At 33.8% G+C, this 26,353-nt stretch overlaps 1 protein-coding gene across 2 annotated transcripts in view; it reads left to right on the forward strand.

The window, feature by feature from the left end:
- The first annotated feature begins 486 nt into the window (after positions 1-486).
- The window catches only part of Slc30a7 (solute carrier family 30 member 7), a 78,147-nt gene continuing 52,280 nt past the window's right edge, over positions 487-26,353 (forward strand). Inside the window, exons 1-7 of one of the 2 annotated variants that reach the window (XM_005339691.5) lie at positions 487-627; positions 775-976; positions 1,198-1,299; positions 15,100-15,213; positions 18,845-18,932; positions 19,522-19,648; positions 24,707-24,850. In XM_005339691.5, the coding sequence (XP_005339748.1) occupies positions 897-976; positions 1,198-1,299; positions 15,100-15,213; positions 18,845-18,932; positions 19,522-19,648; positions 24,707-24,850 (655 nt within the window). In that variant the 5' untranslated portion in view covers positions 487-627; positions 775-896. Of the gene's footprint in view, positions 628-654; positions 977-1,197; positions 1,300-15,099; positions 15,214-18,844; positions 18,933-19,521; positions 19,649-24,706; positions 24,851-26,353 lie in introns of those variants that run through there. The other variant, XM_078026831.1, reaches the window with a different exon arrangement.

The raw sequence follows: 26,353 nt of genomic DNA on the forward strand, positions 1-26,353 counted from the left end.
GATAAGAATCATAGAGGCAGGTTGCTGCCCCGGGGATGACCTGGAAGCGAAAGGGACCTGTACGAATTACAGAGTTTCAGGGTATCAGCGGATATAGACCGTCGGAGAAGCAACGTTTTAGCCAAATCTCAACTTAGTATGACCTCTTTGTAAAGGGCTCTTTTTAAGTACCTTCAAGTCCTTCGGGAAGGCCGCCTTCCGCGTAACAGCACAGGAGGGGCAGGCGCTGTTTTCGGGGAAGGGGTGGGGGATTACAAGGATTTAGGTGTTCACAGCGTCCACCCCGCAAAGCCAACACTTGGGCTTCCTGCGCACGGGCGGGAGAACACGTGGCCGCCCGGATTCTAAAGCATTGCTACCTACTGCACCAGGACCTAACAATGCCCAGAGCGGGTTAATGGCGAAGGGGCAGGCGCTGGACTCAGTGCATCCGGGTACATTGGTCGTAGGCGGTCGGGGTGGGAGTGAGCGGGCTCAAGCTCTCAGCTAGCCTAGTCTGCAAATGTCGCCACGTCAGAATTTTCGGCGTGAATTCAGGTAGCGGAACCTCGCCAGGATCAGCTGCGCAGATCCCGTCGTAGCTGCACTTCTTTCCTCACCCTTCTTCGGTCTCCGCCCCGCCCCGCCGTAAGCCCCGCCCTCCGCCGGGAAGCCCCCGCCACAGCCCCGCCTACCCCCTTTTCCGTCCCAGGACGCGTTGCGCGGCCCGGGCCGGAAGTCAGCTAGTTCCCGGGTGTGTGTCTGTGTCTGTCTGTGTCTGTCTGTGTCTCGCAGCCACGCGCGGCCCCAGTCCGGTGCTGGGGGTTCCGGTCTGAGGCGTCACCGCTGTCACTGCCATCACCCCACGGAGCCACTTGTCGAGGGGAGTAGGCCCGGCCCTCCGCCGGGCAGAGAAGATGTTGCCCCTGTCCATCAAGGATGATGAATACAAACCACCCAAGTTCAATCTGTTCGGCAAGATCTCGGGCTGGTTTAGGTGCGGGGTTCTGTTTTGCAGGGAGGGGGTGTCCAGCAGAAGGAAAGCCCAGACCTAAAGATGCTCCAGGGTCTAGAGAGGGAGTGTTAGGGACACTCCCTCAGCCTCCCGCTGTGGGGAAAAGAGTGTGTGGACTGGGTAGGTCTTGAAAGAAGGACAGCAACTCGGGGTCCCGGCACCCCCTCGACTCTCTTAATCTCTTCCCGATTTACCATGCCCAGGTCTATCCTGTCGGACAAGACGTCCCGGAACCTGTTTTTCTTCCTGTGCCTGAACCTCTCTTTCGCTTTTGTGGAACTACTCTATGGCATCTGGAGCAACTGGTAACCAAAGGGGAAAATGGTTGGGGCGGAAGCAAAAGGTGGAGGAAGACCAGGCACTATTTGCTTAGTGCCACGTAGCTCCTCACCGGGAGGTTCAGGTTTTACCTTTGCCACCACCTCTGTTGCTTTTTCACAACCCATATCAATATGGTAGGGCCGCCTGTCCTAATTTTCAGGTCCTATCTTGCAACCTCCTTCCTGCCCCATATGGTCAGACAAGATGAACAAGCCCCCTACTCGTTTTGGCGGATGGAGAAAGTATTTCGTTTCTGAATCAGCTCACCTTAGCTTTGCCTACTTAGTATTGGGAGAAACCTGACTCTCCCTGGGGGAGTGGCATTTGGATTTCACCCTTAAGATTCTGAGAGGGAGTACTGGGATGTCCAGGAAAATGTGTGCCATTCTCTTTTTCTCTTTAATGCTGAAACTGTCTCATGATTTCCCTTTGGTCCTAACTGGGTAGAAATCCCATATAGTTTTCTGGAAACCTCTAGAGTTGATGGTTTTTGGTGTCAGCCTTTTCCGCCCCCTACTATATTTCCTCCTTGGAAAGAGGAAAATTCAGTGTAACTATGGAAATGAAGTTGCTATTACTTAGGTTTTTGCTGTTGAATAACTTAAGATCTTGTGAAATTATTCTGCTAAATAAGATCATCACACTTCTACTAACTCCATCATTAGATTTATATCCATTTGAGAATCTGATGAAAGCCAAGACTCAGAATTTTACAAAAAGCCTGGTGGTTCTTGGGTTTTCTGAAATAGATCTTGGACCCCAGATTAAGAACCTGTGCCATTTATGCTTTATTTTCTACTGATTAAACAGACTTAGTCTCTCTTGAAAGAAGGACAGCAAGGTTCACTTTCAAAGAGAATTGTCTTTGATCTTTATTTGTGTTGAGGTTGAATAATGACCTTGGATTCTGTCATCAGGTTTTGTGACATCTATATTTTCATATTAAAAAAACTGTGCTTTTCAATTCAATAATCAATTCACTTTTATAAACAGTACTAAGTAATCAACAGATTATAAAGATTATTGCTTTCATCACAAGTTGGGTGTCAAAGGTATATTGACAATTAAATCTTGTTATATTTAATAACCATTTGAAGCCAGTCGTGGTGGCACATGCCTGTAACCATAGTAACTATGGAGGCTGAGACAGGAGGATTGCAATCAGCAATTTTGAGGCCAGCATTAGCAATTTACTGAGACTCTCAGCAACTTAACCAGACCCTGTCTCAAAATAAAAAAAATAAAAAGTACTAGGGATATAGCTCAGTGCCCATTGGTTAAATCCTCAGTACAATAATAATAATAATAACTATTTTTGAATCCCCTGGAAAATTATGTGTGTATGAGAGAAATATACCCCATCATAGATGTTTTTCCTGTGCACTGATGTATACTGACAAATTATTTGGAAAATGATGGCTTTAGTACTTTCCTAATTGATCTTTACAGATCAAGAATTACTGCATACCTAATTTTTACATGAAAGAGGTGTCTTAGGCATCTCAAATATCACAAAGTGGTTTATACCATAATGTATTGCAATATAAAGAAACTGTAACAAAATGTTCATACATAAACCGTAATACAGTTGTGACACAATCAGCACACATGCCAAATTTATGACATAATTTAAGATAGGGAAAATATAAAAAATATGATAAATATTATACTATGATTAAAGTGTGATTATTAAAACAAGACTATATTGCTTTTAACATATATAATACATTGAAGGTATCACTGTGTTAAAAATCACTTTGTGATATTTGAGGTGCCTAAGCCACTTCTTTCATGTAAAATTAGGTATGTGATAACTCGTGATCTGTAGAGATCAATTGTAAAGTACTAAAGCCATTATTTTCTAAATCATTTGGTAGTAGACTTCAGTGCATAAACACCAGGAGTAGGTGACTTGTTCTTCTGTTCTTAAGTTATTTGCTTTTCTGCCCTTAGGCGACTTCTTTGGTACTCTCTCAGCTTATTTTTTTATTATTTCCTTCTGATTTGAAGTGTAGCTCTGGCATCTGTCATACCTCTATCGTTTCGCAGGTATTCATCTTGTGCTCATGTATGTTAACTTTCCTATCATCTTCACAAACGCTTTTAAGTGGTTATGAAGTAGAGATCTGTTTTTACTGATATTGGGCATATTTAGAAATTACTCTGGCCTTTTCATAATCTGGTTTCCTATGTTTTATTTAGATACTAAAATTTTTTGTTCCTTTGGTTGACTGATCAATAATTTCTTTATGACTGGATTATCTTTGTGCCTCTCAGTTCACTTAAGCTTTTAAGTTCCTTCAGTAAATTTCTCACCAAAACCCGCTTTGTCAGGGTCATTTCAGTGTTCAGCCTTATTCTATAAAAATAGGTTTGAAGTTGTTGGGAACATATCAAGAAATTTTTTTCCCATAGGAGATTAAAACATGGATAAAATATTCTTTTCACAAAAAATTTACATAAAATGCAAAAAAATACTCTTCACAAATTAATTTCACAGAAACAGTTCATATAGTTGCATCAAATAATAAATTATTCTGGTTTTCATTCAGAGCCTTAATTCTAAAAGAAGAATTTAATTATAGTTTCTTTATATTTTTGATAGTGATAAGGTATTTCAGTGGAAGAATAGCTTAGCATTTTGTGTATTTTCCCCCCATTGAATCAAATATCTGCTTCTTTTCACCTTTCAGCTTTATTGAAATAGGAATCTTTTTCTGTATTCAGGCACCTTAGTACATGGCACATGGTAGGTGCTTAAATCTAGACTAAACATGCTAACTACCTGTATTAGAGAAAAAAGACCCTAAGACATTGAACCCCTTTCTCTCATTCTTAGGAGGAAAATGTAGAAATACTTAATGTGTTTTCTCTTACTTTGTATGTTGCTTTTCCTTCTAGCATTTTCTTTTTCTTTATTTATTGTTGAGTAACTCTTTAAATCATAAGGTAATATTAGGAATGTGGTTTTGTATTATTAGGATTGTTTGTTTTCAAATTACAGAAAAACCTGAAATAATTGTTGTTTAAACAAATAATATTTTATTTTCAAGATGGCTGGTAGAATTCTGGCCATTCTACAACAGAATGTTTAGAGTGCAAAGAAAAATAGGCAAAAGGCATGCACATTGTTTCTCTCTTTTTTTCACCTTCTAATTATTTTATTACTTTTCTTTTTTTCTTTTTCTTTTTTTTTTTTTTTTTTGGTACTGGGGATTGAATTTGGGCCTCAATCACTAAGCTATATTCCCAGCCCTATTTTATATTTATTTAGAGACAGGGTCTCACCGAGTTGCTTAGTGCCTTGCCGTTGCTGAGGCTGGGTTTGAACTCATATTCCTCCTGCCTCAGGCTCCTAAGCTGCTTATTTTATTACATTTTAATATCATCTTGAGCTTTACTCTTACATCTCTTGTGTTTGTATGGTGGAAATTGAATATAATAATAGTGCAATGTATTTCTTTTTTTTTGAGTCGGTTTTTGAACATTTACCAATACTGAACTGATTGTAGTCCTAAAAATACCTTAAATCGTTCCTTGCTTGAAAACTTCCATTGGCGTTTCCTTGCTGAGAAGGGAGAAGTGAATTACCTCAACTCATTCAGGAACTTGCCCATACTGTCCCTAACTTCTGCCTGTTGACAATGTCATTTCAATTGTTCTTTCTCTGTTTACTCTTATTCCAGTCCCGTGAACTTCTTTTTTTATATTAATTTAATTTTTTATTTGTTTTTTTAGATATATATGACAGTAGAGTGTATTTTGACATATTATACATAGATGGAGTGTAATTTCCCATTCTTGAGGTGGTACATAATTGTACATTGTCTCTTCAGGAGATTTGAAACAAAACACTTTCACTAAAACTTTATCACATGTCATGCCTGCTTGCAAATGTGGTCTATTATGGTTAATAGTTTGCTGAAAGTCAAGGATTCTTTCTCAGACCTAGAGTATTGTCCTTTCCAAAGTAGCATCAGGGTCTAGAGCATATCTTATCCAAAATTTTTTTCTACTAATTACATATAGTTTTTTTCTAGAATATCAATATAGTTTATTTTTATGCTCTTATGTTTTATTTTTACCTTATCACCTATTAAAAATTTAATTTTAGTTACATTATTTACCAAAGCTATTGGACACCCTTTTTGCCTTAGACACCAAAGAAACTCTAGTGACTCTAAAGTTTAATGTCTTTGTATTAACAAAGTAAATATTTGTTCGAGAAATGTTTAGGGCAGTACTGGACTTTTATTCAGTCCGACTTGTCAGAGAAATAAAGTAATTCCTTAGAGAAAAAATAACATCATGTATTATTTTATTACAATTTTTATTTATCTTAGTCTTTTATCAACTTTCTTTATCCAAAGGCAACATTACTTAACTGCTATGGTGATCCCTTTGCTTTCTTGTAGTTTTATTTTTCACTTTAAAATCTTAGGTAAGTATTACATTTTGTTGAGAATTCTTAAGAGTTATGTAATGAAGTGAAGTTGTGAGTTATTTCATCTCATCAGTTTATTAATTTTATTAATGTCAGAATTCTAAGGATTTTTGTACTTGGTAATAAATTGATAGTTAATGCTTTTTTCCCTTTTTCTACCTATGGAAACCAGCTGGTAGGGGGTTTGTAAATTATGGTGATCCCTTATCTTCAATTTTCAATTGATGTTTAGCAATCAGTATGAATATACTCTTAGCTTAGTAACCAATCAACCTTTTAAAACCTTTTGTCTTGGAAATTTTAAATATTTACAAAAAGGGAGAGTTTAATGGATCTCATGTACCCATCACCCAGCTTTAAAATTGGATCAAGCCATAATCTATTTTATACCATCTGTTATCCTTATCCCACCATTGGATTGGTTTAACCAGATGTAAGATGGAGCTTTTTCCATAATTACTTTAGGTTGGTTCTCTAAAAGATAGGAGCCCCACCTCTCTTTAACATAACCCAAAAGTCATTATCATCTACAAAAATCAAAGATTCATTAATATCACATGCCCAGTTAGTAAGTGTTCACATGTCTCTCATTGTTTTATAAATTCTTTTTACATTTGGTTTTGAAGATTAGAAATCCAAACAAGATCTACACATAGTGTTAGTTTGGTGGATATGTCAAGATCTTAAATCTCTTATAATTTATAGCTTTTTTTCCTTTGTTTTTGCCTCCAGCAGACCTTAAATCAAGTCCTTTTTAAAGTTTCTTTTGCCATGTTTGGTTCATATTTATTCTACATTTGCTTCAGTGTTTTAGGTTTCTCCTTAATACCCTAAGATAGTTTTCTCAAGTGTCTTTAGAAAATAGTAATTTAAAAAGTTAAATATACTGATTTTGGTAGCTGACTTTTCTTTATTGTGACTTACTAAAGTTTCATTTGGTGTAGAAATCATATAATCTTAGATAGTCTCTATGCCATCTTTACTTTTAAAAGAAACATGCTACTGAGTGCAATGTCTCATGCCTGTAATCCCAGTGGCTCAGCAGGATCGAAAGTTGGAGGCTAGCTCCAGCAATTTAGTGAGGCCTTATATAATGGTGATGTGGCTCAGTGGTTAAGTGTCCCTGGGTTCAATCTCTGGTACAAAAAAAAAAGAAGGAAAGAAACATACCATGCAGTTAAAATGCTAATTCATCATCAGGAACATTTGTTGATACTGAAAATTATCAATAAAATTGGCATTCCTTAGAGCAGACTTTTTTATACAAGAGGTGAACAGAGAACCAGAAATAGGTGTTTTTTCATATGGATCTGTCTGTATATTTTTAGCTAAGTAATTTTCAAATCACACACTGCTTTTAGAGTACATGATGTTCTTTCATCTCAAAAGAGGAAGTAGTCTTTCAGGTAGGATCACATTTTATTAATACTGAACATAAAATGATATTTTAATGAAAATTAAGTTTAGTTAAAATTTAGGGCTGGGGTTGTGGCTCAGCGGTAGAGTGCTTGCCTAGCCCGTGCGAGGCCCTGGGTTTGATCCTCAGCACCACATAAAAATAAAATAAAGATATTGTGTCCTTCTACAACTAAAAAATAAAATATTTTAAAAAAGGTTTAGTTAAAATTTAGATAAAATTGTATTTGGTGAGTATTAAAATTGCTATGCTATATCTACACTCTTAAAAAGGGAACTTGATTTTTGTAATATTCAAAAGGGATTTACCTTTATTTCACTTATTTATTTTTATATGGTGCTGAGGATCGAACCCAGGGTCTTGCACGTGTGAGGCAAACGCTCTACCTTTGAGCCACAACAACAATTACTAATAGGGCATTATGTAAAATTGTGGATGTGTAACCGACATGATTCTGCAATCTGCATTTGGGGTAAAAATTGGGAGTTCATAACCCAGATCAGTCTATTGTATGAAATATGATATGTCAAAAGCTTTGTAATGTTGTGAACAACCAATAAAAAAATAAATAAATTTAAAAAAAAGGGATTTACCTTTTATGTTTTCCCTTTAAGGCAATATTTTGTATCCACTTAATGTATACAAAATAAGTTTTTTGAAAAAAATTGTTTGCTAGGGCTACTGTAACAAAAGACCACAAATTAGGTGGTATTAAATTAGGTGTCTTAAACAACAGAAATTGATCATCTCATAGTTTTGGAGGCAAGGAATCAGATACAGGTGTCAGCAGTGTTGTTTCCTTCTGAGAATCTGAGGAAGAATCTGTTCTACAACCCTTTTCTAACTTAATTAAGTTGGTTTTCTGATAATCTTTGATATTCCTTGGCTTGTAGAAGCATCACCTGTTATCTGTCATATCTTCACATGGTGGTCTCCTGTGTATGTCTCTTCCTCTCAAATTCTCTTTTTCATGTTGGATTAGAACCCGTTTTATGACCTAATCTTAATTAATTATATCTGCAGTAAACCTGTTTTTAAATATTGTTACTTTCTGAGGTACTGAGAATTAGGGATTTAACTTGAATTTTATGAATGAGGGAGATACAATTCAGTCCATGACATAGTGTTATATTTACTGATTTATTGATTTAAATCTATGTGTAGAACAAAAAGTCAGTAAATTTTTAAATATTTATTTAGAAAAGTTATCTTGCCTTCTAAGACTGACTGATGATTGCTTAAAATAAAAATCATATATAGAGGCTGGGTGCCTGTAATCCCTAGTGACTGGCGAGGCCAGCCTCAGCAATTTAGCAAAGCCCTAAGTAACTTAGCAAGACCCTGTCTCATAATAAAAAAGGGCTAGGGGTGTAGCTCAGTAGCAAAATGCCCCCAGGGGTTTAATACTTGGTATCCTCTCTCCCCAAAATTGAATGTAGATTAAAACTTACACTTTAAGAAATAAAAACATACATAGGAAGGAAAAAGTAAACCTATTAACTGTGTAGACTAATGCAGTTATTGAAGTAATTTTTAAAATTGAGTTATAAAATTCCATAATATCAATATAACTATACTGTTTTATCAGAATATAAAAATTATTGTAACGATGTTTTTTCATATTATTTTTTTATCAGAGTATAGAAAACAGAATCGTAGACAATGTCCTTATCATTGGTTTCATAGCAGTAGAGAGAAAATGGGTCTTTTATACTTCAAAATATAATCATTACTTTCAGTGTAATAGCTACTTTGGTCCAAATATAGTTTTTTGATGATACAGTGATCCAAGAACAAATCTTAAAATATTAAGTTTGAGAGAATTGCCTGTCCCTTACCTTATCCTCAGATTTTAGATTGTTCATTTTTTCACTCATTTTCATTCTGCTTTGAATTTCAGATGAGATGGTTAAAGAACTTTATACACTTAAGCTTTTGGATGCATCCATATCTGTGGTCATATGTCATAAGTTTGTGATAGAATTTAAGACATTTTCCAAAATATTTTGTAATGATTTGGAAAAGCTTATAAATTACCATTATTTTTCTTGTGGGCAAATAATGTGCTTTGACATCAATTTCCAGTTCTGTAAGTATTCCAATAACTGTACTATTTGGAGAAATTTAAAAGTAGGCACAGAAGCTTTCTGTTCATGATCTTGCCTCTTCCCAAGTTGTTCACTGCTATTGCTTGTTATACTATGCTAGGTTTGTGGTGGGAGCAGAGGAGTATTCATTAACTTGACCCAGCCTTAGACTTATGCAAACCCTGTAAATCTGGACCTCTGGGCTATACTTTTTTTTTTTTTTTTAAGTTTGTTCTTTTTAGATATACATGATAGTAGAGTGATTTTGACATATTATATATAAATGGAGTATGACTTATTCTAATTAGGATACTTTTTACGATATTTTTTTTTTAGTTGTCAATGGATTATTTATTTATTTATATGTAGTGCTGAGTGTCATACCTAGGGCCTCACCACATGCCAGGCAAGTGCTCTACCACTAAGCCCCAACTTCAGCCTTAATTGTACTTTTATCAACATTTTTATTCCTTCTCCCATGATAGCCAAAATATGTCATGTATTATGTGTATGGCCTTAGGTAGTAACAGGTTTCTTATTCCTTCCTAAGTGGTAGTTGAATATCTGCTTTGTGTTAGTATGGAATTTCCTATACCCTGCTTTAGTAATCCTTTTTTGAGTAGTTGTTGTAGTGTGGATAATGTGGGGTCTTTAAATTATCCCAAATAATATGTTATTTCACTTATCTTGTAAGAATCTTATGATAATGCACTTTAGTTTTCTTCTTCAACCTTGTATGCTATTATTGTCATACGTTTCACTTTTGCATGTTATAAACCCCATAACAACAGTGTTTCTATTTATGCTTTATATTAGAGATTAGCAAACTTTTATGTAAATAGCAGATAGTAAATAATTTAAGGGCAATACTATCTCTGTTGCAACTACTCCACTCTGCTGTTGTAGCACAGAATTAGATTTAGATAATACATGAACTAATGACCATAGCTGTATTCTAGTAAGACTCATAAGAACTGATAGAGGCCTGGATTTTGCCTATAGGCCGTAACTTGGGAATCTCTGCTTTAGGCAGTCAATTATCTTTAAAATAAATGAACAAATAAATGAAACTTATTGAGATATAATCTATATGCCATACAACTTACCTGTTTAAAGTATATAATTCAGTGGCTTTAGTATATTTAGCACAGTTGTAAAACCCTCATAACAATCAACTTTAGAACATTTTATTTTCCCTGAAGGAAATTTTATATCACGAGCTGTCTACCTCTGATTTTCTCTTCAGATTCTTCATTCCCTGACCTCTCCCAATTCTAGACAACCACTCTACTTTCTGTCTCTATGGACCTGCCTATTCTGGAAATTTCATATAAATGGAATCATACAGTATATGATTCTTTTAGAGCAGTTTCTTTCACTTCACATTATGTATTCAAGATTCATGCGTGTTGTACATATTTTAGTTTTTCATTTACTTTTATTGTCAAGTAACATACCCACAGTGTATGGAAGATTTCAATTTCTTTACATCTTTGCCAAGCTTGTTATTAATCTGTCTTTTTAATTATAGCCATTCCAGTGGGTGTGAAATTATTTTTCTTTATGGTTCTGGTTTGCATTTCCCTATAATTAATAATGTTAAGTATCTTTTTATGTGCTTATTGGCCACTTATATGTTGTCTTTAAGAAATATCTGTTCAGGGATATATGCTCAGTGGTTGAACACTTGTTTAGCATAGTTAATTTTTATGTCTTTTATAAGGTTCCAGAATCATTTTTTGCATGTTGATATTCAGTTGCATCAGCACTATTTTCTTAAAACAGGATTTATTAAAAACTCGATTCTTTCCACCATTGAATTATTTAGGCATCCTTGTCAAAAATCAGTTATCATGTACATGAAAGTTTATTTCTGAACACTAAATTTTACGCCATTGATCTACATGTTTACTTGTATGCCAGCACCACATTTTTTAAAATTCATGTAGCTATATATGAATTTTGAAATTGGGAAGTGTGAGTTCTCCAACTTTGCCCTTCTTTTTCAGTATTGTTTTGGCTCTTACGGTTCCATTGTTTTCAACATGAATTTTAAGATCAGTTTGTCCTTTTCTCCATTGAAATTAGTTGGGATTTTGATAAGGATAAGTTGAATCTATAGATCATTTAGGGAAATATTGCCATCTTAAAAAATGTCTTCTGGATTTGGGGTATAACTCAGTGGTAGAGAACATGAGATGAGGCTCTGGGTTCAATCCCAAGCACTCAAAAAAAAGAAAAAATAAAAACCACTTCTGATCCATAAACGTGGAAGGCCTTCCATTGACTTAGGTCATTTTTAATTTCTTCAATAATATTTTGTGGTTTTCAAGTATAAGTCTATTTATTTATTTCTGAGAATTTTAATTTTTTTTGATCATGTTGTAAATGGAATTTTTTTCCAAATTTTATTTTTATTCTTTGCTACTGTATAAGAATATAGTTCATTTTGGTATGTTAATTATGTATCCTGTAATCCTACTGAATTCATTAATTAGTTTTAATAGTTTAATTTATTCCTTAAGATTTTATATGGACAAGATTTTGTCTGGAAATAGAGGTAATTTTACTTCTTCCCTTCCAATCAGTATTCCTGCTTAATTGCCCTGGTTAGACTCTTCAGTAAAGAAAAGGAAAGGGACATTATGGTCTAGCTCTTGATCTTTTGGGAAAATAGTATTTCACCATTAATGGTGTTAACAGTGTTTTTTTTTTTTTAAATATTTATTCTTAAGTTTTAGGTGAACACAGTATCTTTATTTTACATTTATGTGGTGCTGAGGATCAAACTCAGTGCCTCGTACATGCTAGGTGAGCACTCTACCACTGAGCCACAACTCCACCCCAACAGTGGGTTTTTAAAGATAGTACATATCAAGTTGAAGAAGTTCCTTCTATTTCAAGTTGTGTTTTTTTGTTTTTGGTTTTTTAATCATGAAGGGGTGTTGGAGTATGTCAAATGTTTTTCATTGTATATTGAAATGACTGTGTAGATTTTATCCTTTATTCTCCCTATGTGGTGAATTACCAATTTTCATTTGCATTGTTGGGTTAAATCCTATTTGGTCATGTATATATTATTTTTTATATATTGCTGAATTTGACTTGCTGATGTTTTGTTGAGGATTTTTTTTATGTCCATATATGTGTGTAATTCCTTGTGATATTATTTTGTTTTATTTTGGTAGTGGAGAACTATTGTTCTAATTTTTGTGTTGTAGTCCCTTATCTGTTTTCTGGAAGAATTTTTAAAAGAGTAGTTTAATTGTTCTTCTAAGTATTTGATAGAATTTGCTAATGAAAGGAAAATTATACTTTTTTTTTGGTTGGAAGTTTGAAAATTATTAATTTAATCTTTTTTTTGTCATAGGTCTGTTCAGATTATTATTTTTCATCAGTTTTGTTAGATTGATTGTTTTTAGGTATTATTTAATTTATCTTATTTATTGGATATTGTTCATAATATTTCCTTATAGTCCTCTTTATTTCTTTAAATCAGTAGTAGTGGTCCTCCTTTAGTACTGATTTTTAGTAATTTGAGTCTTTTCTTGACCAGTCTAAAGGTTGCCAATTTTGTTGATTTTTTTTTTTTGTGTGTGTGTGTGTGTGTGCAAAGAACTTTCAGCTTTATTGATTTTTTTTCCTATTTTTTTCTATTCTCAATTATATTTAAAAGATATTAAAGGTAAGAAGATTATCTTTTATATTTATTCATATACTTATAATTTCAGTACTCTTTTTTTAAATATATTTTATGTGGAATTATCCATACCCATGTAGCTTTATTATTGTGTTTAACTCGGTTGTGTATAGAAAAAGTATTTTGTATAGAATTCTAGATTGCTGGTATTTTTTTTTCTCTTTCACTTCTTTAAAGATGTTGCTGTATTGTGTTATAGCTTAAATAGTTTCTGATTAAAAATATGGTATAACTCTTATCTTTCATTTCTTTTTACCTAGTTATTTTCCCTGACCCCCACTTTCTGATTTTCTAAGACTTTTTTCTTTCTCTTTAGTGTTAAGAAGCTCTAAAATGTGTGGGTTTTTTTTTTCCCCCTTGCGTGGAATTCATTAAGCTTTTGCATTAGTGATTTGCTTTCTTTTAATGAATTTTAGAAGATTCTCAGTTACTTTTCCTTTAAATATTCTTTGGATTCTATTCTTTCTTTTCTACTTCTGAGATTCCAAATTCATGTTTTGTTTGTTTGATAGTCTTGAATATGTTTGATCTGTTCTGATTTTTGTTTCTACTCTTTCCTCTTCCTCTTTGTGTTTTACTTTGTATACTTTTGATCTGGGTCTGTGTCCATTCTATTCAGAATCCTATGTATATTTTCCTTCAGCTTTGATATTATAATTTTAAAAAATCATTTTCATTTGTTTTTAATATATGTAGTTTTTCTCTCTGTGGAAATTTCCCACTTGTTTATAAATTTTCTCCAGCCTTATACCATATATTTCAACACATTAATCATATATGTTTTAAAGTCCTTCTCTGATAGCTCCAACATCTGGGCCACTTTTAGTTCTGATTCTGTTGACTGCTTTAGTTCTTGAAAATGGGCTCTCCCTCTACTCTTGATCTTGTCAATGTGTCTTATAAATATTTATTGAGTGCTGGATATTGTGTTTAAAGAAATAGTTGAGACTGAGATTAATATTGACTATGCCCAGAAATGGACACCCTAATTTCCTGTCTTGACCATTAATGTGGATAGTGGTTTTGAAACCTGACTGGTCAATGGCTGAAGTGGATTTAAATTGGGTTTGGGTCTTTGTTGTTGAAGTTAGTTTCAACAAGCCACCGACTTTAAACTTTTCCAGTGGTTTTTATTATCTTGCACTTAGTGAGGGATTTTGAGTACTAGAGGGTTTTTTCAGGATTCTTGCTCCACTCTTTACCTTCAGTAGTCTTGCACTCCTGCACCATGAATCTTGGTAGATTGCTGTTCCCATGTACTTTATTCAAGGCTGGAGGGTATGATACTAGGTTCTCCCTTTGTAGTCCCTGTTAACCTGAGCGTCAGGGTGGGTAGTTTTGTTTTTTTTAAAACAAAGAATAGAGGTTTATATATTTATTTATTTTTAAATATTTTGTTTTTAGTTGTAAGTAAACATACACTATCTTTATTTTTATGTGGTGCTAAGGATCGAACCCAATGCCTCACACATGCAAGGCAGGCGCTTTACCATGGAGCTGCAGCCCCAGCCCAAAATAGAGGTTTATTTAGATCATGGTTCTGAAGGTTGAGAAGTCCAATATCAAATTGCCAGCATCTAGTGAAAGGATCTTCTTGCTGCATCATAACATGGCAGAGGGCATTACATGGTGAGAGAGAGCAAGTGTCTCAGGATGGGTTTCTTAATATTCTTGCATCTCCCCTTTTCCCCAACCTGCTCTTCCCTCCCACCCCTTAGCCTGGCATATCAGGAGAGCAGTGCAAGACACCTAATAATAGCAGATTTTTGCTTAGCATTAGTGTAACATTCTGAACCCAAGCAGATTTCAGCATCTCTTCCAGTAGCAAATGACTCTTCTCTCCCTCTCCTCTTAGTGACAGCTGACCTCTGCTAGTGACAGGTGGGCAGATGACTTTTGTTTAAACTCTTCCCAGCAGCATCTGGACTTTTCCTTGGGCAAAGAGTAGGAATATTTTATGTATTTAAATATTTTGTGTATTTAAAAGTCATCTGTGATGTCTTTCTATATATCATATTTAAATGTTGTCTCTTTAGAAGATAATTCCTGATGAACAGATGCTGAACCTTCGACTTTTAGAGAAGGATGCCTACTATTTGATTTTTATTGTAATATGCCAATATGTTTGTTTTCCAGCTTAGGTTTGATCTCCGACTCTTTTCACATGTTTTTCGATAGCACTGCCATTTTGGCTGGATTGGCAGCTTCTGTTATTTCAAAATGGAGAGATAATGATGCTTTCTCCTATGGGTAAGATTCTTAAGAAATCTTTTTCTTGAAGTATAAGGTAAACACACACGCAAAACACACAAATCTTAAGGTTGATGAGTTTTTACAAATTGAACATGGTTTTGTAACTTGAACCCTTGACATTTCCCTCCCACCCCTCTTCTAGTTCCTTCCCATTCACCTCCCGAAAGGTACTCATTTTCTTAACTTGCCTGTTTTCAAATAATATGTAATTGGAACCTACAATATATAATTTTATTTGCAGCCAAATTCTTTTGCTGGTCAGTAGGCTCTTGGTTTTACCAAAAACTTTGAGGTGAGATTGTTCTAGATAGAAGGATTTCCTTGAATAGGAAAAAGAAGAAAAGAAGCATGACCATTTTCATACACTGAAATTTTTTCTCTTCTGCCTTTGCTTTTGTCTTCCTTCCTTTCATTCTCTCTCTCCCCCTTCCGCCCTCTCCCTACCCCCCCTTCCTTCCTCCTCCCTTTTTCCCTCTCCCCTTCCTCCCTCCCCCCCAACCCCCCTTCCTTCCTCCCTACAGCCCTGTCTCTTCTTGGGCCTGCAGGCATGCATGCATGTGATCATTCTCTTTCCCTTTCCTCTTTCATACATTTTCCTCTCATTTTCCTTTTCTCTTGTCATTTCCTCTCCTTTTTACCATTGTAACTCTCAGGCTGTTTCTGTGTTCTTCTCTTCTTAATACTTCTGCTCAGTTTATTTTTTCTCTTATATTCCCAGTCTTTCTTTCTTTCAGCACTTCCTCCCTGAGCTCTCTCTTTCCCATGCAGTTTCTCTCATATATCTCTCTCCAACCTCTTATATGCATTCTCTTAAACCCTTGTTGTTCTACTCTTGTTCCTTCACTGTTTTCATTTTCCTTCAGCTTGTTTTAGTTCATAGCAAGCAACACACTCATTGTTTCACATGCTTCTGTTTTCTTTGGATATTTATTGAGGGTCGACTATAAGTTGGAATACTTTGCTAGTTCCACTGAAGTAAAAATTAATAAAACATGGCTCCTGCCCTGAAGAAACTTATGGTTCAATAGGAAACGAGTTTTGTAAAAATACTGTAAATAGCCTATATTGTGACAAGTGCTTAAAGAGAGAGAAAATTCTGTGGTAGAATTTGATGATTTTAGTTATAACAACAGGAATATGGTTATTTGTAAAATTAAAAGTGAGGCAGAAGTACTAATTATACTATTTTATATTATAGAGCAAGAGATTCTATATAAATTCAGGCTTAAAAGTTCAGATAAGAACATTTCTGTGGCACTATGTTGTCAATAATCAAATAATCTTGAACTATAGCTACTAAGAGATTCATAAGTATGCTTCAATCATTAAAGGAAGATTAAATCTAAAGTTATAATTCTTGTTGGAAAATTAATAATTTATATGTATTGTATATCAGGAATCTAACAAGAATATCTTATTTAGCAATCTTTCTGGATAAACAATAGGTTACTATTAAAAAATTCTCTTCAGTTCTTAATGCTTAGGTTATCTTTTGTTTCCCATTTAGAATACATTGTCTCATGCTATAGAATAAATTTTAGGAAGAGATTTGAATCCCTATAGTACCAAAATGATTTTAACTTTAGCTCATTCAAAAAGAGAATAATATTCTTCCCTCATTTTAATTCCTCATTTTGTTTTCTCCATTGTATTTTTTCATTTGTTTATTTCTTTGTTTGTTCTTTTTGTAGATTAAGGAATAAAAGCTGATGTGATATTTGAAACTGAATAATTGCTATAGAATCTATGAATAATTGCTATAGTAGTAAACTACTGGTGTCTGTACATAAAAATGACACTGAATAGGCTAAACCCAAGATGGCTAAGCCTAAGGGTGAATCTCCTTATATTCCCCAGTTCAAGGTGGTCATAGTAGCAGATTGACTGTAGTAGAAAAAACAGTGGGTGAATCTGAGAGCAAGCCAAAACTTTACAGTTTATGGAAAATCATTCTTGTGTCTTCTCACATGATTCTTTTTAAAATAGTAAAGAAAGCATGAAAGTAATATACAGTGGGTAAATAGATGTATATATACATGCTTACATTCATATACTTATATCCTTCCCTCCCTGCCTGGCTCAGAGCATTCAAACACCAGGCATTCTTAATTAGGCAGTAGCACTTTCATGGCTTATATGTTCTAATTCCAAGAACTGCTCTCAGTTCAAGTGAACATAGTCATATGTAAAGGCAAGTGTGCCTAGTTTAAACCTGTAAGTATAGCAAATATAGTAAAACTAATTATGTAACTTGAGTCCAACAATTTATCAGCATTTTTGTAGCAAAACTTTTAAGTTGGGAATTAGGAACATAAAGATGCCTGAACAACATTTTTGCCTTGGATCTTGAAATCTAGTGGCACTCAAGGACAAAAGGCATTCAATTAAGCATTTGCTATGGGACTAGAAAGGTAGATTAAAAGAAAATGCTTTATATTTTTTGGACAGTCATCCTGCTGATTTATTACCTCTACCTAAGTGTAGATAATGGAAAGCTGACTTCAAATCATTTGAATTTAATGAACATTTCTCCAGGGGGAAAAATACACTTTATCAAATAGTATATTAATTTAATTTACTTGTATGTGTTAGAAGATAGAAATATGCATTATATCTGAGTATAGAGATACATGCTATGTTGGAATATGGTTGATAGGACAAATTCCACCCTAACGGAATAGCATGTATTTAAAGAGTTTCTTCTTCTTTACTTTAAAAATACTTTTACAGTAAAAATTGTATTATTTAGAAATTGACATTAAAAAGCTAGGAAAAGCAGTAGTTTTGATGCTCCTGTTATTCTGTTAAAGAACCAAAATGATTAACTAGTATCAGCATACTTTTAATAAAGTTTGAACATTAAATATGCTAAGTTAAAGTTGTTTCTGTGACTTTAACGAAGGCAGAAAACTGGAAAAATAAAATCTTTCCCCAATGCTTCACACAGGTAGGAAGCAGAAAGCTTCAGAAGTCCATGGAGAAAAAGACAGGTATTTTTAAAACAGTTTAATTAGAATTATATGAAGCTAGACTTGATTCTAAAAATAGGTAATTGCAAGTGTATGCTAAATTTATTAATCTTAGAAAAAGAGTAATAGAAATAGAAATCTCAAGTTGTCTCTGGGATAATTCAAGGATAATTTTATTTTACTTGAGATCAAAGCTCCACTTTCCAAAGATTTGAAAGCTGAAAGATACAGAGAAGAAGGTATAAGGAGTTCTTCAGAAAGGAATAAATGAGTACTAAAACTTCCTTTTCCAAGACCTTTTCTATTACTATTTTTCTTTGGATTCTTCCTTCTTTGCTCACTTATCTGATCCTGTTCTTTTGCCACTGGCAACTTGAGATTTACATTTCTGTGAAAGGTCTTTCTAAACCTACTTACTCTAAAGAAGGTCTTTGGAATGGCTTGTACAAATTTGTGAGTTTTGTGGCATTCTGCTGTTAAACATAATTCATTATTATTAATTTTATCATTTCTACAATTTATGTAAAATGTAAAATACTATAAATACTGGGACTTTGCTGGCATTATAACCATGTAATATGGTTTGGAATCTCTGAAATATAATTTGTGATTTAATTTTAAAAAATAACTTAATAATGTAGTTATTTGCTTCTTTTTAGGTATGTTAGAGCGGAAGTTCTGGCTGGCTTTGTCAATGGCCTCTTTTTGATCTTCACTGCTTTTTTTATTTTCTCAGAAGGAGTTGAGGTATACTATATAATGACTAGAATCAGTAAATTATATTTCTGTAAAAAAATGTTTATAGCATATAATAGAGCTGTTTTTAACTTATTGATCACAGTCTGAATTAGATAAAACATTTGTAAGCTGGAGTAGCTTGCAAAATAGTTGAAAAATATTAAATATATGTGAAACTTCTTGAAATGAATAAACAATGAAGAAATTGTGCTTACAAGCTATGAATAAAATAGTGACATTGTGAAAAGTAAAGGTGCATCCTGGGTAGTGAAGTCAGCTAGAAAGTGTTTTTAAAGAAAATAGAACCTCTGAGTTTTACTAGTGAATCTTTAATATTTGTTATTTTTTTTAATAAAGTGTAATAATTAGCAAACATGGAGAGTATTATTTTATAATACCAAAGAGGAACAGATTTGGGGCCAAATATTTGCACTTAATATTTATTTAAAAATAGCAATGGTTGCTTTTTCTGAAATATATTTTTTGAATGCTTTTAATTATGAAAGTGACTAAAAAATGTTAATATTACTTTATATTTTTACCAGTTGATGGGTGAGAAATTATATCAATGCTGTTTGTTTGTTTGTGTGTTTTCTAGAGAGCATTAGCTCCTCCAGATGTACACCATGAGAGACTGCTACTTGTTTCAATTCTTGGGTTTGTGGTAAACCTAATAGGAATATTTGTTTTCAAGCATGGAGGTCATGGACATTCTCATGGCTCTGGTATGATGGTTAGAACCCTTTGTTTATTCATTTTCTCCCAATTTCTATCATAATTATTTACTTGAGAAAATTGATAATTTAAAAAATTAAAGTACATATATTGGTTTTTAATAACAAAAGTATTATGTCCAAAGATTTTTATTAATGTCTTCCTGAACTATCCTTCCTTCTTCTCCATGCCCCTCCAAGAGCTTTCTCAGAGCTATGAATGTTATGTTTTGTGTGGATCCCTTTAGACTTCTTTAGTTCTTTTGTGTAATGTCATTCATATAAAACAGATACCAGAAAACAACAAATCTAGTGTGTGTTGGCTCGCGTGCACAAGCACAGCAAAGAGAGAGAGACATACACATTGATTTACTGTATCATGTTTTTGCAATCCTTCCATTACAGAGAGAGAGAGAGAGAGAGAGAGAGAGAGAGAGAGAGATTGATTTACTATATCATGTTTTTGCAATACTTCCATTAGAGAGAGAGAGACAGAGACAGAGAACTAGGTTTACCATATCATGTTTTTGCAATCCTTCTGAGAGAGAGAGAGAGAGAGAGAGAGAGAGAGAGAGAGACACAGACAGACACACACACACACACACACACACACATTGATTTACTATATCATGTTTTTGCAATCCTTCCATTAAAATCCTTCAATTAACAGCCATATAAAACTCCATGGTGTGGGTCACTATGGTTTATTTAACCAGTGTTCTGTGTATGACCTCAAGTTGTTTCAATTTTTTTCTCCAATCTATGCATATGAGGCTATCCTTGTGAATATATGCAAGTATTTCTAAAGTAGTATTGCCCTGTATTGTACTTCACATGTAGCTCTTTAAATTTGAATTTTAGTTAATTAAAATTAAAAATTTAGTTCCTCAGTAACATTCATAACATCTCAAATACTCTGTTACCGCATGAAGCTACCATATTGGACAGTGCAGATGTAGAACATTTCCATCATTACAGAAAGTTCTTTGAATTCACTGTGCTAGAATATAAGAATTGCGGGAACTTAGGATCTATACATTCATAGTTTCAGACATTTGCAAATTCCCTTTCAAAATGACTGTTAGACACATATACTTTAAGGAATAAAAGCAATTACTAATTTCTCCCACCCACATTAACACTTAATATTGGGGGTTTTTAGACAGTTTTGTTAGTATTTTACTAAATAGTTTCTAATTTTGCTTAGTGTTTTTCTGATTAGTAGTGAAGTTATACATCTTTCCAGTGTAATTTTAGGTCATTCAGACTTTTCTTTTAGAATTACTTATTCATATGTTTTTGCCTGTTTTTCTGGTTTTTTTCCATTTCATTTTTAAATATTTTTGTCACTCTAATCCTTTGTTTTTTGTGTTACAAATATCTTTTTCTAGTCTATGGCTTGTCTTTAAACTTTTACAGGACTTTATTTGGATATAATCTAATTTTTGTCTTGCATTTTTCTTGTCTGTTTTCTGCTGTGCTTAAGGAATATTTCTATTCTAGGGACATAAATATAATCCTTTATATTTTAATGCTTTTCATTTTGGTTTGATGGGGTTTTCTACTCATTTTATTCCTTTAGATGTAATTTATTTTTTTTTTACAACGTATGAGTTAGGACTTAACTTTTTCTTTTTTCCCCTTAGTATGAATAAGTAGTTTTCCTAATCAGCATTTATTAATTAGTCCTTAATTTTCTTTTCTTTAAATTAGAACATTGTAGTTATACGTTGTAGTTGGGTTCATCTCAAAAGATTCATAACATGCATGGAATTTGATTTCAGTTCATGTTTCCCCCCTTTTCCTACCCTCCTCCCTCCTCTCATTCTGCTTCCTCAATTCTGTTGACCTTCATTTTACTCATCTATTTATTTATTTTTGATTGTTTTTTTCCTACTTATACATAACCGTGAAATTCTCTGTGGTATATGTATATATGCACATATCATGATTTTTAAAAAATTCATTCTGAATTTTCTCTGCTTTCCCATCTCTCCTCTCTTAGTCTCAATCTCCTTCTTCTACTCTACTGATGTTCCCTATATCTTTATAATCTTCAGTCTTCTCTCCTCCTTTCCTTTATTTTGCTCTAGAGTCCATATATGAGAGAAAATATACTGTCCTTCATTTTCTGAGTCTGGCTTATTTCACTTAGCATGATGGTCTTCATTTCCATCCATTTTCCAATAAATGCCATAATTTCATTCTTCGTTATGTCTGAGTAAAACTCCATTTTGTATTATACCACAATCTCATAATCCATTCATCTTTTGATGGCCAATTGAATTGATTCCATAGTTTGGCTATTGTGAATTATGCTGCTATAAATATTGAGAAGCTTGGATTGCTACAGTTGGCTGATTTCAGTTCTTTTGGATAAATAAAAAGTAATGGGATAGCTGGTTCATGCAGAGGTTCCATTTCTAGTCCCTTCTCTGAGGCTCTGTTCATTTTTCTTCATTTTTTCTGCTGATTTCTCAGAGTGGAGAATCTCAATTGACTCACCTTCACGTTCCTATTATTTCAGCTAAACGCTCTTGTTGAGCCCCTCTGGTGAATGTTTTACTTTGGTTATTATGCTTTTTTTTTTTTTTATCATAACACAACACATTTTATTATTTATTTTACATATTCTTAGTTCTAATATACATTTACTACATGTATCATAAAATACAACAAACTATTTTTTTTTCTTTTTTTTTTTTTATTGGTTGTTCAAAACATTACAGAGCTCAAGACATATCATCTTTCATACATTCGACTCAATTGGGTTTTGAACTCCCCAAATACATAATACAGACTCACTTCTGTTACATACTCACATTTTTACATAATGGCATATTAGTGACTGTTGTATTCTGCTACCTTTCCTATCCCCTACTATCCCCCCTCTCCTCCCCTCCCCTCCCAACATCCCTCTCTACCTCCTCTGCTGTTGTTCAATTCTCTCCCCTTTTTTTCCCCCCACCCCCTTGCCCCTCATAACCTCTTATTATTTTGTGTATCACTGAAGGTCTCCTACCATTTCCATATGTTTTCTCTTCTCTCTTCCTTTCTCTCCCCCCATTCGTCTTAGTTTACTGTTAGTCTTTTCCTCATGCTCTTCCTTCCTGTTCTATTCTTAGTGGCTCTCTTTATATCAAAGAAGACATTTTGCTTTTAACTTTATAATTTCTCTCTCTCTCTCTCTCTTTTGTAATTTCTGTATCTTTGTTGATAATCTCTCCAGTGACTCATCATGATACATTCTTCAGGTTTCTTTTAGATCTCTGAACAGGCTTATAATAGCTGATTTAAAGTCTGACTACTAAGTTCAAAATTTGGATCTCTTTAGAAATATACTAGTTACTGCTTTTTTATTTGCGTATGGCATAATTTCCTGTCTCTTTGCATGCCCCATCGTTTTTGATGAAAATTGGACATTTTTGATAATATATTGTAACAACTCTGCTATCGACAGAGGGCAACATTAGCCTTCCAACATTTGTTGTTTTTGTTGTTGCTGTATTTCTTCTTGGGAGTCTTTCCTTGACTAATTCAATAGTATGTTTCCTGCAGTATGTGGTCATTGAGTCCTGTGCTAGTATTCTTGAAATTTTAAGATCTTGTTTTTATTTTTAACATGGTTTTCTAGGTAACCTGAGCCTGTATAATTTAGTAGTCAGCCAACAATTAGTGAGTTTTCCATAAATTGCTTGCTTGTAAATTTTCCATTTTTGCCAAATGGATCTTTGTGAGAAAACACACCTTTGTATTTCAGGCAGTTTAAAAGACAGCCTTATTTTATACTTTTTCCTTGCACAGGGTTTCCCAAGGTCATTGAAAGATCAAAGGTGATTTCTCCTTTCACATGTCTTCCTTGGACAGAGCATGCATGCAGATTTTTAGATTCCCTAGGAATGTGTTGGTGCTTTTCAAAGTTCCTTATGGTTGTCTGTTTCTCCGAGATTTCCTCATAATTCTCAGGCCCTTGTTTGCCCCAGCTAACATCATAATGTTCAGCAGCTGAGATACTGCTAGGAATTTGCCATTGTTTTGATAATGTCCTGTCCCCCAACCCTCATCCTCCAGCTGTGCTGAAGTCTCTTATTAGAGTCTAAGATCCATATCATTGAAAGTATTGTTCCAGTGAATTGCAAGTTTAGAAAAATTTTAACTGTGCTTTGGTGCTTTAACAAAGCACCAGAAGACATCTGATCTCTTCATTACCTACAATCCTACTGGCTTTTGGCTACTTTATTCATGGGTTGGCAAGAGTGATGGAATGGGAACCATTCCAAGTTACATCAAATGTTGTCTCAACAAGGTTCAGATGTTTCTCTTAGATCATGGTTTTCAGTTTATGCTATCGTTTTGATTAATTACCAGAGTTCTGAAATGGTTATTTTGTAGTTGTTTTCCCTACATTTTTGTTGTTTTAGAGAATAGGCAGTTTACCAAGGTCCTTCTTCACCATTCTAGAACATGATCTCTCATGGTCATCATCTTTTCATATAACACAGTGCGGGATTCGGTTTTCTGCTATTTAGAATTTTTGCAAACATAAGTGATAATTAGTGAATATTTTTTTCTGTCCTTTTGAATAGCTAGTATGTTTCTTGATGATTTTTAATTATGCCGTAGAGAGAGAATTCTGCATTCTTTTGTGTCAGACTTCTCATACCTGTTTTAACTTTACTGATCCTCTTTCCAAAGACATCAGTTCCCAGCTTTTTCTTCAGTTAATATGCTTGCATCTTCTTTAATCTTTATTAGTGTGCATAATGATCTTTTGTCTGTGCTTTTTAGTGCATTTTCCCCAATGCCTATCACATAGTATATTTCAAATACATATTTCTTGAGTTGAATAAACATCATTATCTACAGATATTTCTGTGATATTTCCAGTTATTACTTTTTTTGCTCGCATCTTAGCGGGAACTCAGTTGGGATTGTTTTAATGAATCTTAACACTTTCACAAATATATGTTTAGTGCATTGAATTAGAATTTAGATTCTTTTCACTAGTACCATGTTATCATAATAATATATTTTTATATACCTTCTGTTCTAATACTTTTTGTTTTCTAGGCCACGGACATAGTCATTCCCTCTTTAATGGTGCTCTAGATCCAGCACATGGCCATGGAGAACATTGCCATAGTCATGAAGTGAAGCATGGTGCTGCACATAGCCATGATCATGCTCATGGACATGGACACTTTCATTCTCATGGTGAGTATAGCAGAAACATTTTTAAGTAGATAGCCTTCTAAGTAATCAAGATTTATATATATTTATATATAGTCAACTTCTTTTTTGATAAATCAGTCCCAATGGTTCTAAAATAAGTTCATTTCTAATATACATGAAAGTAATTTGGTGTAAGGCAGTGAGTATAGTTTTTTTTTTTTCCAGTTTGTATGTTTTAAGATGCCTTGATTTTAATTAAGTATCAATGAATGAGAAACAATTGCAATTTAGCAAATGAAAATCTTTGATTTTTTAAAAGTATCATGAGGCTTTTTGTGCTATATAGTCCTATAAAATACTATAAATATTTTCAATTTTTCACATTTTTATTTTATTTTATTGCTGTTTATTACCTGATATTTACCTCCATCTTTCTTTAGTGCTCTGTATACTACTTTTTATATCATTTAGATAATAAGTTTCAGGGTACTTCTCGACTTAATATGTAGTTAGTTAAATTATATTTTTAAAAGTTTATGAATTTTAGAATATCAATCATTAAAAGCTATTGACACAATTCAATTAATCTTTAAATAGATTATATGTTCAAATAGTATTTGCCTGCAGATAGAGTCAAAAGTTTAGATTTGAAAATTTGAGAGGTACCTTGGAGCGTGAGCATCGAATTTTGCAGTCTTTAAATATTTTGAATACTTTCTTGAGATATGATTGACATACAAAAAGGTATTCATATGTAGTATATATAACTTGATGAGTTTGGATATAAGTATACACCTGTGAAACCATCACCATGGTTTAAACCATAAATATATCCATCACAACCAAAGTTTCTTCCTGCACCCTTTATTCTTTTAATCATTTTTTAAAAATTTATTGTGATAAGAACACAACATAAAATCTACCATCTTAGCTGGGCATGGTGGCTCCTGCCTATAATCCTATCAACTTGAGGCTGAGGTAGGAGGATTGCAATTTCAAAGCCAACCTCCAAAATTTAGAAAGGCCCTAAGTTTAGACTTAACTTAGTAAGACTGTGTCTCAAGATAAAAAGTAAAAAGGGTTGTGGATGTGGCTCAGTGGTTAAGTACCCCTGGGTTCAATCCCCACTACCAAAAACAAACAAAACAACAACAACAAAACTATCTTGTTGGCAAAATTTTAAGTATACAATACAGTATTAACTTTAAATGCTATATTATGCTATACAGCTCTCCAGAACTTATCTAGAAAGTTTGTAAAGGTTCTAACTGAAACTTCATACCCTTGGACTATTCTCCATCTCCACCTCCCTCCAGCCCCTAGTAACCATAATACTACTGTTTCTATGAGTTTGACTATTTTAGATTCCTCATTTTAGTGTTATCATATAGTGCAGGTCATTCTGTATCTGGTGTATTCATTTAACATATCATACTCCAGGTTCATCCATGTTGTCCCAGATGGCAGGATTTCTTTTTTCCTTTTTTCTTTTAATATCCTATTGTGTATATACCTGTTTTTCTTTATCCATTTGTTTTAGTAGTT

Source organism: Ictidomys tridecemlineatus, chromosome 11, assembly GCF_052094955.1.
Source record: "Ictidomys tridecemlineatus isolate mIctTri1 chromosome 11, mIctTri1.hap1, whole genome shotgun sequence".
Taxonomy (NCBI): Eukaryota; Metazoa; Chordata; class Mammalia; order Rodentia; family Sciuridae; genus Ictidomys; species Ictidomys tridecemlineatus.